This window comes from Falco cherrug, chromosome 4 (genome assembly GCF_023634085.1).
Source record: "Falco cherrug isolate bFalChe1 chromosome 4, bFalChe1.pri, whole genome shotgun sequence".
Classification (NCBI taxonomy): domain Eukaryota; kingdom Metazoa; phylum Chordata; class Aves; order Falconiformes; family Falconidae; genus Falco; species Falco cherrug.
In genome coordinates this window covers 73,728,204-73,744,190 of record NC_073700.1, presented here as the reverse complement: position 1 = coordinate 73,744,190, position 15,987 = coordinate 73,728,204, and the positions used below count along the sequence as shown (strand labels likewise).

General features: G+C 38.1%; 1 protein-coding gene across 1 annotated transcript in view; it reads right to left on the bottom strand.

The window, feature by feature from the left end:
- The window catches only part of ITGA8 (integrin subunit alpha 8), a 118,542-nt gene that overhangs the window by 20,534 nt on the left and 82,021 nt on the right, over positions 1–15,987 (bottom strand). The window contains exons 26-27 of the mRNA XM_055708533.1: positions 10,742–10,867; positions 7,353–7,466 (exon numbers count right to left, since the gene is read on the bottom strand). Of these exons, the coding sequence (XP_055564508.1) occupies positions 7,353–7,466; positions 10,742–10,867 (240 nt within the window). The remainder of the gene's footprint in view (positions 1–7,352; positions 7,467–10,741; positions 10,868–15,987) is intronic.

Below are 15,987 nucleotides of genomic sequence, written 5' to 3'. Positions count from 1 at the left end.
AGAGGCTCCCCAGAATTACTTTGTTCCATAGCCTCTATGGAGCATTGTTCAACTGCTCTGAAATACTTTTTTTTCTGGTTAGATGTAGCCCAGCAAAGTCACCCTAACTGAAGGGCAGCTACTTTCTCTATTGCAAGCTACGTGCTGTGGTGGAATCTTACCCCCAGAACCTGTGTCTGTTGCATATGGAGTTCAGTGCTATTATAACAGTCTTGGCCCTGCTTGATTAAAATTTGTTTCTCTTTGTGTCTGCTGGAGTCTGGCACATTTTAGAGACAAGAGAGTAAGCAATATGATGTTACCTTTTAAATATATGCTTTGGGAATTCATTAGCTTGCTTTCTTTGACCCATTCCTTCAAAAACCTAAACTACTGCCAATAAATAGAGTAGCTTACATAAATGCAGAGAGCAGAGGTTATGCAACTATTTGTTCTTGTATTAATTTGTTTAAAAATGTATGTATGACTGTACATGGCCAAAAAGTACTTGTGCTATTTGTAACAAGAGGGTATGTCCACCCAATGTATCTGTGACCAAAGACAACTCTTCTGAAAATTAACAACACATCCTCCTCTTTACCATTAAATCCTTACCCTTCACATATCTTTTACATTCATTTAAACAGACTATTTTAAATTAAAATAGAGGCAGATATTTTGTTGTGATTTCAGAACATTTTAATATACATATTTTAATGGTCATTGATTTAAGATGTTTATTTCTTCATATACCTAACATTATCTATATCACATCTAGCAAGAGTCTCATGTTTTGCTTTTGTTAACATTTTGGCACAATTTTAAATAACAACAAATGAAAACAAAACTGGCCCACACCCAAAGAAACTTCCAGCTAATTCAGCCCAATGTCAAGGTCTCTTTCTTTCTATCCTTCATTCCACATAAACAACAAAATCCAGTATAATACAGTATTTTTGGCCACACACAGTTTTCTTTTTTACTTTGTTTTTTTCAAATAACAGCAGTTGTTTTACGTAAAGGCAAATTTGACTACTTCCTCCTTTTGTTATTATATGTGGCTTGAAGGGCAGTGCATCAAATTTATGGCTTTTCATTCTCATTCTGAAAATCATATATTTAAACTTCCATATTTGGCTTATATATGGCAATTAATGAGAGAACAAGATATCTCTCTCACTAATTTTTCTGGTGCTTCCCCACTTCCATCCACAGATGGCTGCAGAGCTATTCTTCGAAAACACTAAGCAAGCTTCCCTTGACTGAGATGTTTTCCACTGGACACAGAAAGAGGTTCTGTGCTGGGGGATGCTGAGGATAGTAACTATTGTTCCTTGAGGTCATATCCCACTTACAGATAGAGTAATTGCTCCCATAGAAAAGAGAAGAGGGAGAAAAGTGATTGAATAAAGGTGCCTATGCAAGAGCCAGATCTCTCACCTCTCTTGGACCGCCTCCACCAGTTCACCTCTGTTCTGACTTCCAAGCTGCTGCAGACACAAATGTGGTCCACAGACAGCCTGTGTGGCCTTGCTGCACTGGTTATCTGCATTCTGCCTCCAATAGCCTTTGCCCAGCTAAACTGAATCCTTGTCCCAAAAGCATTACCTGGCCTAGAGAATTTCTACCACACTACAAAGTCTCTAAGTTCACCAGTAGTAAAACACAGAGATTCTCAACAAAATTCCTCATGAAGGAAGCACAATTAGAGCATGCACTCTAACAGCATTGATAGCTCCAGGTGCCAGGCTATGAAGGCAAAGGAGCATGACAGGACTGAGAGGACTTCTAGCTGATGGCCCAAAATAATAAGATATTACATCAGGCTCTTTCTTATTTTCTATATCCTTCCAGACCTCTCAGTTTCTTTTTATGTCCTTGTAAAAGGTGGAGCTTTGGCAGATGGGAATACCATCATTCAATAAAGCAGGGAGGTGGGGTTTCTTAAGCTGAGGAGGGAACTGAATTCACATCTTCCAGTCATGAATTCTCAACTAGACTGCCAGCTCTAGCTTCTGTCACTGAATATTGAATAAACTAAGTCCTCTTTAAGTCTTTCAACTAATGCTATAGGTACCTCCTAAGTAATTTTTGGATTCTGCCTTCTAAGAGGGTGCAAAGACTCCCACTTATTCCTGATTTGGGTGCCCATCCTCCTGATAAAGGGTAGCTAGCCTTCATGCACCGCCCTAACGGTTAGTGCAAGTCACTTTGTCTGAGGTACCTCATTGTCTCCATATGCTGTATAGGGAGCCTTAAGTATTTCATTTCAGGTTTTGGATACCAGTCTGCGGCCAGGCACTTAAGATGTGGGTGTTGCAGCACTCGCCACCTTTATGTCAAGCATATATTTACATTTTTAGGCATCTAAAAGGAAACAGGAACAGTGCCTGTGAAATGAACACTGAAATAACAAGTATCTAACAGAGGAGTCAAAGCATGGCTTTGTGTGTACCAAGGGAGCACTCAATTTCAGTGTAGCTCCCAGGCTGCTGTTGCTTTTCAGCTTTCTTAGATTAAAACTAGATTTTTCTCCCTTCTAGCTATTAAAGTTCATGCAGTCAGTGGTGCCAAATTTTAATATCTGGATCTGTCTAAAAGTCAAGAAAGAAACAAAACAATTACATTCAATAACACTAAAACAAAATAAAATAAACTTCAAACCTCTTGGGAACCTCGCACACCCTCTGTGGTTGGTTTTTTTTTTCACATTACTACCTCCCCAAGCTCTCCCAGAAGGAGATTTTTATCATTGTGAGGAACTTTCAATACAGGCTGAAATAATAGTCATGAATGAGCTGAGTTCTACTTCCCACAAGTGTCCAAAGAGCTTGAAGCCTGGAAGGATGTCACAAATCAGACAGATGGTACAGATTCAGCACTTAGAAATATATTTTCAAAGCAGATGTTTTACTAGCCAAGTCCTGAGTCCTACATTAAAAAGTACCCATCAGAGTTCAAAGAACACTGGACAAGCTCCCCTTGGATCTCCCTCTGATGACTCAGAAATACCATGATTAGACAAACGGGGACATAACAGAGCCCTAATAGAACACAACGTAACATAACCATGTAAGGTTGTTTCTCTTTTGCACAAATCAGGCTATTACTTGCTTGATCAGCAAGTCTGAATCCAAAAGTCAGCTTTACTAGAGGGCTCGTATTTACAGCCAGGCTTTGAAGTTAATCCAAAAAAGTCTTTGATTCTTCTTGGCCTTTGCACAATGTCTGTCTCTATCTTTGTTGGCCTATTGGGAAATTTGGGCTGCTTTATTTACTCAAACATGTCTAATCATTGCATGTCATTTAACTGTTATTTGTTGCAGGAGTTTGGGTTTTAAGGTGACAGATTACAACTGTCAAGAGGCAAAGGGGTCAGCTGTTGTCAGTTAAACTAAGTGGAATAGGAAGGAGTCACTCAATACATGACTGATCTTTGTGGACACAAAATATACAGGCTGATCCATAAAACTTCAATGAGAAACATGAATTATTTCATCCTCTCATTAATCAATTACTTTCAATCAGTTTTTTCTTAGGTTTGCATTAACATATGTATGAGAAGAAAATACATAATGACAGTGTGTTCTCAGCTTTAGTGAGCACAAACAAACAATTTCTTCTGCAGATCATCATATCCTATTTAGATTATAACACAGTTGAGGAATGTTGTATGTCACCATTATCCTGCTTTCTTTGGCATATGAAATTTTTGTACATTAATTGCATGTGCAAAAGAGTTTAGGATGTTGCTGTACAGACAACTCTTCCTCTAAGACTCTTTACAAAACCATGAATGTGGAGTTCAGCCTAGCCCTTGAACAGTCCTTCCTGGTTCAGAATCATCACATACTGATTATTTTGACTGTATTTTAATCCTCAGTTTGAATCTGCATATTTCAGCCTAGCATTTGTTTTTTTTTACCTTAGCTTACTTCTGGAATAACCTTAGGAACTAGAAGTTTACAGGCTCACTAAGAGCAGATTATGCCTTTTTTAGGCAACTAATTATGCTCTACGGTCTTTTATGGTGATGGCTGTATAACTGTTAATTTTAAAAGGGGCTGTGAGAAAAGGAACTGTTTGGAGGTGAGTGGGAGGACAGCAACTAGATTTCATCACAGAATTTGCTCTTTCCCTCTTCAATGTCTAAGTTTGCGTGTGAAGCAGGGGTCATGTTATTCTGGCAGCTTCTTAGTCATAAATGGGAGGATGCAACCGTTCCCTGGGGACTATCTTCTTTTTTTAACTTAGAAAAAGATCCTGTTGCTTTAAGTGGAGTTTCTGAACGTTTACAAGGCTGGCAAGTTACTACTCAAAGGAAACAGAAATGTTTCCTAAGGATACTGATAAAAGGTAAAATCACAGCCCATAAAAAGCCTTGTTCGATAGCAAGGGTATGTAATGACAGCAGAGTAAGCAGAAGATGTACATGTAGGAGTGTTTGCCATGAGGTCTCTCCACCCAGGGAGTCTACAGGATGGCTCATCCTTGCCCCTGCCCACAGGCTAGCATAAGGTTCCATCTCTGCCTTGAGCCCACTAAGCGAAGGGAGGTGATGGCACAGTAAACAGGATTTATTAAGGAGCGCAGAAGAGCTAAAGGGACTGCAGCACTGGCATTGCCTGGTGTATTTGCACACACCTGCGTCCCAAGGCACAACTTGGAACCTTCTTCACCATCCAGATCAGAAGAATGGCAGAGAAGGTGTTTCAAATCAGCTGGGTTAAGCATCCTCTGAAGATATCTCTGTCATTACTGGCTACAGAGTTAGGCAACCAGCTTCATCATCTACTTTCATCAGGTAAATTTACCTAAAAAATTATATAAATTACCTACGATTAGGTAAGATGATCCCACTGCTCCTGCATTAAACATGTCACTGAATTTCATGCAGCTATCCTTGTTCTTAACCGAAGTCAGGCTAGCTAAGCTGACAGTCTAGAAAAAGATTCTGTCTTCATTAAGAGTCACTAAGAAAAGGAGGATTCATGTCTTCTGCAGCTAGTTTGTTCCAACTGTTACACATCCTCTGTCACAACCAAAAAATCAGAGGAACACTGTTTGTCATTAAATTTGTTTAGCTTTAATCTTTTACAGTTATTTCTTATTACATACTAAACTGGACTTAGAAAAACTTTCATGACGCTAATTCCCACTGAAATAGCTGTACATAGCCTAGAAAATTGGCATCAAAGAATCTGCACAAGAGGTTTTACTTCTGTGTGTGTTTCTTCACAAGACCTTGGTTTTAATCCTTACAGAGTAAATTAGATTCTACCAGCAGAATGATGAACAGAAAGACTTGATTGGATTTGGAATATGTCAGGTCCAGTTCCCAGTAAGATAGCTAGCTAAGGGAGCTAAGCTTTATCTCCTGCTTGGTGAAGAAGATGGGGAAGGTTCACTGTGATACTGCTTGCACACTGCAGTGGTCAGAATTATCACAGATTGTTCCAGCCAAGGATAATATCTCTGCCTCTCTGTCTATGTGTTAGGAACAGTGAACTAGTGCAGTTAACAACTTAATTCCAATGAGACTATTTGGTGCAAACACCAAATACTCTCATTGGAATTAGAAAAAAATTGAATAAAATTCCCATATTATTTTTTTATATATTTCCCAATTTATAAGTTTTTCCTATGAGTGCAGAGATGCTTTCATACGGGCATTTTCTGTGCAAAATTTTGTAAGATGGTTGCAAAAGCTTACATTAGATGTCCATCCCAGTTACCCAGAGCTCAAAGGACAGAGACATACCTAAGCTGCCAAACTTTTGGGCTTAAATTTGAAGCAGAGCCTGCTCTTTTTTCCCACTAGCTGATGACTCACTGAGCAAACCTAAATGAAATACATCTAGTCTAGTCTTTCACACAGGTTGCTAAATATACCTCCTATTAAAAGCGTTGTATTTGTGTTAAGGGAACTGAAGAAAAGGTATGGAATTTTCTTGGAACTGACCGTTAATAGAAAGAAAATGTACTGACAGATCAGGAATTAATTCACCTAGTATCTGAAATGATGTCCTTTGTTACTGAGCTAGACAGAAATCATTTCTCTCAAGCAAGGTCAGATAGTTCTATGCTCCCTTCAGTCATAACAGTGCTAACAGCTGTTGCAGAAGAAACACAGAATGTGACCTTAAGCCCTGACCGGTAGGTAGAAAAAACTTCCAAGTCATCCTTTTGGTAACCACTGCCATAGTCTCATACACTAAGAGAGAGCCGTGACCCCCAGAGTATGCACCCATTGCAGATTTGGAGCCATGACGGTTAGCTACTAAGCTGACATTCAATTTTCTGTAAAAACTGTCCCATCTGCTCTCTTGTTTCTCCAGGAAAGCAAGTTAAGCGACACAGATTTTCTTTTATCTGCTCTCATATTTGAGGAAAGGGAGAAAATAACTTAAAAGATATGAAGAGCTTAATTTAAAGCTGTTGTTACAAGCTGAAGATCCTCAAATCTTCTCTGTCTGGGGTAAGAGTTACTGTGGGGATAAATAATTCTTTTCCTACAGCTATGGGGAACACAGGAAGGTTCTTGTGTTCCAGGTAGAAAGACTGGGGAATTCTAAATTCCTTGAAGAAGGAAGGTGACAATCAATCAGTTAGATCAAGATAGGATCTGCAGTTATTACCTAGTAACATCAAAATGAATTATAAATTTCATGATGTACCGCCCAGTGTTAAAGAAATGACAACCACATAGTACTGCAGACACGTGGCCAGCTGTGAGGTAACAGGTCGCAGTGCAATCCCTCTGCCTTATGCAGCATAAATACAATTCTGAGAGCAGGTGAAGTTGGAAATGCAAGAATTTAGAAAGAGAAGTTCCTTTTTTCCATGGTCTGCACTGTCCCTCATTTTAGTGATAAGATATATCGGCATTACATGAGTGTTGTATGTCATATGAGTTTGATACATATTACTCTTCCTTAGATAAACAGAGAATGAATAACAATGAATTTTTAAGTTGCACATAGTGTACACCATATACTGTTTAGCTCCAAGCAAAACCTTTCATTGGGAGGTGTGATGAACGCAGGGCACATCATAGATACCTAAGAGATTGTTGATTTGGGCAGTCCAAGAGAGCAGAAACAAAACAAGGAAAGATGTTTAAAAATAATCCTGGAATTTTCAGGTAGGATTCAGGACATAAATTTGAGACACAGAAATAGTGAGAAAAAGAAAAGTAAGCAGCATGCATGTGACCTGAACTGGAATCAGTGAAATGTTATTTTCAAAGAAAGTGATAACAAAAAGGATTTTCATTTGGCCCATTTAATTTAATCATTTGTATTCTTCAATATCTGGTCAAATAAAAGATGCAGGGGTCTTTGTGTACATAAAGAGATTTTTGCATGCATTACCTCCAGGAATGCTTGGGCCCATAGCCGGGACCTGACTTTTAGTGCTGCACTCTTCCCTCTTTCCAGTTGTCCCACAGAGCAGGAAATTAGGATACACTTCACATTTGTACAGTTCTGTGTACAAAATAAAGGTAAGTCACATCTATGCTTTAAAAATGTATACAATCATTCTCAAATGCTATAAATTAGCATAATAAATCAACTTTCCCTTAAAAAGTTAAGTAGTCTGAAATGAGTAATTTAATCTAATTATACATGAGATACTCCATGAGAAATCGTGAGAACTATAAACCAAGGCGAGTATTTTTTTTTGCACCACCAATGAATACAACCACCTACGTGCAGTAATGAAGAGTAATAATTTCCAGTAATATCTACTCTGAAGAACTCTTAAAATGTCCAGGTACTTATCAATCCCTTGACACATGTGCTTTGTCTTCATCTTTTGGTTTCAGATTTTGACATTCTTTTTGCTTCTGTTCTCTATGCCTGAAGTCTTTATTTATGTCCTTAAACCTTTTCCCTCTTCTAACTTTCCTGGTTTTCTTGCTGATGTTTACATTATAACAGCCAGAACATTTGCTGAGATTCATTAGTTGCTCTACTGGAAATTTGTTGTCCATTAAATGTTCCTGATGAGCAGCGATTCTGGCTCATGCATGGTTTGAAGACAAAAGCCAAGCAATGCAACTCAAAACTACATACTCTTGTCAAAGTCTGCCAGAAGAATGTCACAAAAAAGGTTAAAAGCTGACTGGAAGCCCCTGAAGGGAACGAGCAGAGTCTTATGGGGTAACCACAGAAATTATACAGTTGTTTGGGGTATAAAAAGAAAGAAAGACCTCATAGAAAAATGATTCAAAGCATGTGCAAAAAATTGTATAGGTTTATATATACAGATGGGTTTTATCCAAAAAGGTTTGGTTTGATTCAGGAGGAAGACTGAGCTTTTAATTGATTCATATTTTTATAACAAAGAGAATCTTTCCCTTACAGGTGCTTTATTGACACTCATGACAGAAGGTCTTGTGACCTCAAAAGCAAAACTAAGTTTTCACAAGTATATTCCCTCAGGAGAGGAAGAATGGCTGCATTACCAAAGCCTATACTTAGGGAAACGAGATGATGATTTATGTAACGGATCTGAAAACACCTTTAAGGAATCCTGTATCCTTACAGACAGCCTTCCCCACAAACCTCTACCTTATCACAAGTTAAGTAGAAGCTATATGCTTAATCACTATTTTCTAAATGTGCTTGAAACTGAAACTGTAAACCCTGGAACATGCAACTATAAACCTTTTCTTGAAATGAATATCTCAAAGTATCTGTTTATTTGGTTTTTCATATTTAAACATCCTCCAACCAGATTTATTTATCTTGCAAGTAGGAGGAGAGCTGTTTTCATTAATCACGGCAGCCAAAAACACATATTAACTAAATAAATCATTAGTATGCATAAAAGCCTACTTTTGGCTGACATTTTAGGACCTGAACACATATTTCTATTTTTCTTAGTAATGCTTTTAGCCTGTAGTAATTTTCAGAACACTGTAACTTTAGAACTAATGGAAGAAAAACCAAATGTTTAATAAACAGTAAACAGAACAAGAGGTTCTCAGAACATTTTTCCTCTCTGTGAAAATGCTTTGATGAAAATAACTTAAAATTTCTGAGAAAAAAAACCCCAAATTTTAACAAAGAATTACCTTTGCCCAATCAGTCATTTACCAGAGCAACATTCACTTTCCATGTGTACTTCCAACATGTCACAAAAAAATAAAAAAAAATTCTGGATCTGTAGTATGCAATGCTGAAGGCACACAGAATTAGGACACCTTTCTAACCGAACAAATGATCTACTCCTTCTCTATGTACATCCTGGAAAAGTCCTGGTATATATCTAGTGGTAAGCACTGTACCCAATCCTATCCTAATTTGTGCTTATCAAAAGCATATTGTACTAGAAGGCTGCTTATCACAGTGCCAACTTTGTATTATTAAGTACTCAGCTAAACATATCCGTTTACATCAAGCAGCTGATAAATCTCTGCTTTGTATTTTAAGATGCAAACACAGCACAGAACTTTGTTAACCACTTTCAGTTGCTGCAGTAATTTCTGTGTTGGCAGCATATGAGCCTAATCACTGAGAAAGATAACTGATAATTAAGGTATCGCTGAAGAATGGTTTAAGTGTTCTGTGGTATTGACTGGTATGCCTTCGAAAGCCCAGGCATTTTTCCTTCAGCGCTGGTGGAACGAGATTCTGCCCAGGGTATCAGGTTGATGAAAGAATTACATAGTAATCAACAGTGATTATTGTTTAAAATGGGTTCATCTGTGATTTTGTTCTTAATAGCATTATGGTATTCATTACTTTCAGATTCTATCTTCTTCCTGTTACAAAAATTGCCAAATTAACTTGCAGAAGCAGCATACTTATTCTATTACTCCAGAATACTTAGGTCTGTGAGGTTCTTTTCTTTCTACCAAATTCTAGTGTTATGAAGGAATTCAAACATGACCTTGCAGTAAACAGCTTCATAAGAGACTGGACGGCGTGAAAGAAACTCTGCCTAAGGTTCATCAAAGTAGATGGAAAGTACTGACTGCATGAATACCATGCCGACCTCAAGGTCACCAAGTTTGAACACAGCCACTAGGTGAGGGGAGCTGACACCTGCAATGCTGAAGTACGCTAAGGATGGGACAGTGAATTCACGACTGGCAAAAACCCCAACATTCTGAAAATACAGCCAAGTCCAAATACTCAGGTACCAGACTGATCAGAACTATTTTCCTGGGAAAGAAGTCTTTGCTCTTGCTCCAGCATTGTCTGACCCATTTGCCTTGTTTGTTTTATTGTAAAAGGAAAGAGTCTTCCCTTTCCATGTGTACATAAGTACTTACTGGGAGGAACAAATATACTTCAGTGTCAGAACTATTACTTTACATGACAATGTTAATTTTAAGTGCGAGTTACTCTTTATGAAAGAGCCAGAATGTTAGGAGCCAAGCTAACAAGCAGAGACCTATCTTTCAGAAGTCAGAATCTGAAATTTAATTTGTGCAAGAGGGGCCCTTTCCCTAAACCTGTGCTGAAATTCCCTGTGGTAAGTGTGCCCCTGCGTGACCACAGAGGCTTGTCTGCAAACAGCCAGGGGTAAGACATTCAGGCATTTGGCATGCATGATCTTTAATGTAAAAATCTGTCAAACAAAATCACTAACCTGTGGCATGGTGATATGTAATAAAGAGTATTTTAAACCGAGGGATTAAAAAGCAGTTCAAAAATATTTTAAACCTGTAAATAAATGGCAGTCAAACCAACAGGCACCTTGATACACTACATGCATAGTTTCAGTTTATAGGTTTTAGATAGCTCACCCATATTTTTGCAGAGTTTTTCCTGTGAGGTTCTGCCACTGTGACATCCCTTCTCCTGATGTAATGAGAATTCGTGGAATTATATAAAAAAGCAGCAAGTTCAGGAGTGTCTTGTGGAATAGCAAACTGCAAAGAGAAAAAATATGAATGGTAATGGCATACTCATACAATGACTTTAACAGAATTGTTCCCTTCTCGGAAGTCTTGAATTCTGGATTAACACTGTATTTGTGGTTTATACAGAACAGCCATGAGAATACACTGTCTTCAGCTAGAAGCATGATGAGTGATAGCACAGCAAGATATTGCCCGGTTATAGGAATTACAGTAGGTGACATCTTTTTCCACTTTTTACTGGTAACAATTTCATTGCTGTCCTTAATTTTGTTAGACTCTTGGGCCCATATTTTGATCTCTGTAACAGGATAAATTCAAAGTTGCTGCATGGAAACCTGGCCATTTGTTCAGGTCAGAATCTGCCTATTGAAATATAATGATTTTACAAGCTTTAGAAAGTAAAAGAAAAAAAAGGAAATCTGAATTCTAGCAACACAACTTTTGATCATTATTTGTTACAGATTTCTTTTAGTAACAACTCAACTTTGTATAATGTAACAGTTGGTTCATTTTTAATCTCAAATTAAAATGCAATCTCTTCAGCTTTACCTTCACAGATTTTTATTCTCCGATTAAATCCTATTTTCATTGTTGGCAGTTTGTCTTTAGTTTCTACACAGAGCATTTATGGCTTCTCTCTCTCAAGAAGTCTCAAAGAATGCCTGGGCAATCTATCACTATGAAGGGAAAGATAAATTCTAATTCCTGACAATCCAATCATGTAAAATCACAATAAAATATAAGTGGAAGTTTGCAATAAGATCTCAACAGGGACTCACATAAACATAGGCAAGACTATTCATTAAGGGCCTCAGATTATGAAGAGCTACATCAGATCCATTTTATCAGTTCCTTTAGCCTCTGAAATCAAAATATCTTAAACAAATTCCTAAAGCAAATGTTTGCAATTGTATGAAATGTTGTAGCACTAAAGGGAAGAGAATAGCTATAAACACATAAAACCTTCCACACACTAATGCTGTGTAGTACTAGATCTGGCAAATTTGTACCATTCATCTGACCAAGATTACAAGGCTAAAGAAGGAAGTATTTTGACATTGTCTGAGATCTTCAGTCAAAAGCATCCTAAAAAGTGAAAGATACTATAATTTATTAACTGATGAAAACTCCTTAAGCAAAAATAAGTCTTTCCCCCCCCCCCGTCACTTAATTAGGTTAACATTGTCTTTTTGCAATAAAGGAAGTTAAATAGCTAGTAAATCTCCCCCTTTCAATGTGATAACACATGGGAATTCTCTTTCTAGGATTCCCTCACCAGCATGTACAGGCTTCTTTAATGATGATAAATTAAAAGAACCACAATATAATGACATGCCTTTGAAGAAGCCCTCAATACATGATCACGATACATATGTAGATCCACTAGGTGATTTTTATATTGAATTATTTTTTCATAGATCCCAGAGTGTTAACATCGTCAGTAGTGAATTATTACAGCAAAGGTTTGAAAACAGCCCTCTGTTTAAGAGAAAACATACATGTCTCCTGTAACATTTTAAAAACAGGGTATATCCAGTGGCCTAGATGTTGAGGTTAAAGATACTATTTTATCCTTCCTGAGCCAGTAGCGCGGAATTGTACAACTGCGTCTCTGTAGCTATTTCATATGCCCCATATTTAGCACACCATACCTTACTTAAAATGGATTCTCGCTCCCTCCCTTTAACTACAATGGACTGTCTCAGTTTCCCCACCAGGGAAAACTGTCGTGCTTTCTTTGCCTGAGCAGATTTTGAGATCAGTTCTTCACTTCTCATTTCAAAACCCAGTTTAGCTTTCCTCTTTTTCTAGGCAAGCAAAACCCTCTGCTGCAATGTGTAACTCCATCAGAAATGTTCTGGAAGAGGACTTTGTGTAAAAGCTGTTATACAAGAGATGTAAGAGACCATTCAAGAGCAATGCATTGGATGGTATTATTTTGTCTCCAGACCACGACTTACACACAGTAATAATGGCTCTACAGCATGAGGAGACACTGCCTCTGGAAGAGGTTAGCTCCTGCCAGTCAGTCATGTTGGTGGATGTACCTTACCCATGTAGTGGATTTTAGCAGCTATTTCTCTGCTTGCCTGACAGATGCCCTACAGTACTACAGTGCTCAGCTACTGAGAATGTGTCATGTGTGTCACTTTGTATTGTCTACCATAGTTGGAAACCACTGCCTATACTTCTGGTATTTACAGGCACAGGCTCCATAAAACTACTTTTTCCCATCAATCTGGGGGAGGAAAACCCAACTCGCCAGGAATACTGGCTCAAGCCAAAAGTCCAGCTAGCTGAGCCCTCTTCTCATCAACACTGCCTTTAAGCAGTTGTGGAAGGAAGACTAACAACAGGGCATGCATACACAACGCTCTCTCCTAATAACTTTCAGCTTCCAAATGTTTTCAGCTCAGGGACCTCCTGATCTGCATGAAGTTATTGTTTATTCATTAATCTTTACTGGACTCCTCTTTTGTGAATTGGTCCAGTTTCCTCTTAAAACCATGTAAACTTTTAATCCTGACTACTTCCTTTGGCAACAAGTTCCAGACATCTAATACCTGTCATTATGAACCACCATGTTCTTTTGCTTGTTTTGAATCTCGCTCTACAGGCTTCATTTGATGCTCCAATTCCTGTGCAGTGAACACACTGCATTCCTGTGCAGCAACAGGCAGAGAGCAGTCAATCCCCACCCATGCTCCTTCTGCCACTTCTGATCTTGTGGACCATATTTGCACATAGACACCTCCTTTCTAGATTGAAGCACCCTAGTGGAATGAGTTCTTCTGCAAGGGAATCCGTTCCGTATCTTTGATAAGTCCTTTTGCTCCTCTTTACACCTTTTGCAAAATTCATAATTTTATTATCCTTTCATGTCCCTCACTGTCTTCAGAGAAAGATAAGCTACTGAAAAGGAAAATTCCCTAAATAAGAGTCTTCCCATGTGTGCACAGGTTTGGTTTATCTTTGTGGAAGAACCAACAAAGCACAAAGGAAACCTTTCCACAAGAGAAGAAATTCAGCAATGGGGAGAAATATACCGCTTTGACTGAAACTGAACAATACAAGTAATTTCAAAGGGGAAATGCCCAAGCACCCTAAGAGAGCTAGGTTCTGAAATCCAAGAGGAGCCAGGCATATAATGTCCTTAGCCTTATTTGGAAATCTGTGCCAGGCATCCAGCTGTTTAGACAAAACCTGAAGGAAGCTGTCTCTGTATCCTCTTCCTATCTGAAGCAATAGATAAGCATTACATATTTGAAACGTGATTTATGTATTCATGCTGTTCAGTGCTTTGAAAAACTGAAATAAGGAAAAGATGTTTTAAGTCTTGCAATAATGATTGTACATCTAAAGCCATATTCTGCTAAGACAGATGGACCGTTATTTCATTATTACAGGGAGATTTCTCACAAGTCTCACAAAAATTTAGTCTTGTTAATGTAACAGATACAATCATTATCAAGTAGGAGAAGGAAAAGCAAAATTAAAAACCTACAAAAATCATCAAAAATTACATTGCCTGAAAAAGTGCTTAAGAACTATGGCACTATTCTGCCCAGAGCTCTGCTCTCCTGACTGTAATGCTCCCATCTCAGCTTCTTAATTGAAACTTAGAACGCAGTGGCTAGGGTAGGGGGATGCTAAATCTCCTTCTCATGTACTTTCAACCTGATCTGACCAGTGGCTTTGAGATACCAGGCTTGCAAATACAAATGTAGCACATCAGCTTCCTTCTCCTCACCACCTCTGAAAAATAGGTAGAAATGGGGCAGAAAAGATTAATGGAAAATATTCTCTGTTTCCAAACTTGCTGTGTTTTGGGTACAAAATGGAAACATTTTTCTATTTTCAGTTCCCTATTACTCATTTCATTTTTCTCCCTCTAGCAAAACTAAATAAAAGGGTGTAATCCTAACCCCTTTCTGGCTTCCTGGGTGAAACACAAAAATCTAGCCATAATGTATTTGGGATACATCAGCTTTTCTACATTCTTGTAAGTACATATTTTAGTTCTGCCTCTTTAAGCCAAAGACTTGTAGCCCCTGTGGTTGTGAGGAATAGCCTTCACCAGAAAGATGCCTCCACTTCCATCCACTGTATAGAACTCAAACTCTTCCTAGTATGCCAAAGATATATAGCACTTTTAACATTTGGAATGCAGCTCTCCCCACAAGATATTTAACAGGCTACTGGTTAAACTCGAGAAGTGTTGTTTACTCCAGAAGTGTCTGGAATCAGTTATGCTTAATAAATTGGATACCTTGTTTTTGATGGGATAATATGTAGAGCTGTGTTTTGCTAAATCTTCTGACTTGTAGCCAAACCAAGCTCTTTTGAGGGATCTGCCATCACAAACACAGATCTTGAAAGAGGCTTTTAGACACTGGCATACCAACACTGTACCGAGGAGGCCGCTACTGTGCTTCCCCTTGTTACGGTTTCCTGCAAACTCTGAGATCTACAGTTCTGCTAGAAAAGAAACATGTCCATGGAAGGGGAAGAAATCTGGACGGGAAACAATACCTACAAATAACACTTACCAAAATATTGGCAAGGGATTTTTTTTTCTTTTGGCTGGTATGATTAAAATAATTACAGAATCATTTCAAAGTAGAAAACCCAAAAGCCTGTCACGTTGCTGACAAAGTTGTAGTTTTTATGAGTCAATATAGATTAAGCCATAGAATAATTGTAGACTATATGAATCCTTTTATCAAGTGGCACTACATGAAAACTTCCATTTCTGCAGTATATTTCATGCAGAATTCCTGTTGATAATTTCATTTTATAGGGTATTCAAAGTATGTTCTCTGAAAAATTAAAATAAGACATGTAAAAAATATATGATTCTAAAATTACTCCAGTTTTACAGATTACAATTTCTCGTACTATGTTGAACTTAACCATAATATAATATATAGCATATGATATATAAAAATATGGATCTTCTCATATACTTGGTGCAAGGAAGTAGCCCCAAGAAGCAAAACATGCTGAGGACTGACAGATTAAGAAGCAGCTATGCAGAAAAAGACCTGGCTTAAGCTGCACATGAGCCAGCAGTGTGCCCTGTCAGAAGTGAGAGTCAGCAGCGTCCTGGGCTGCATGAACAGCAGCAA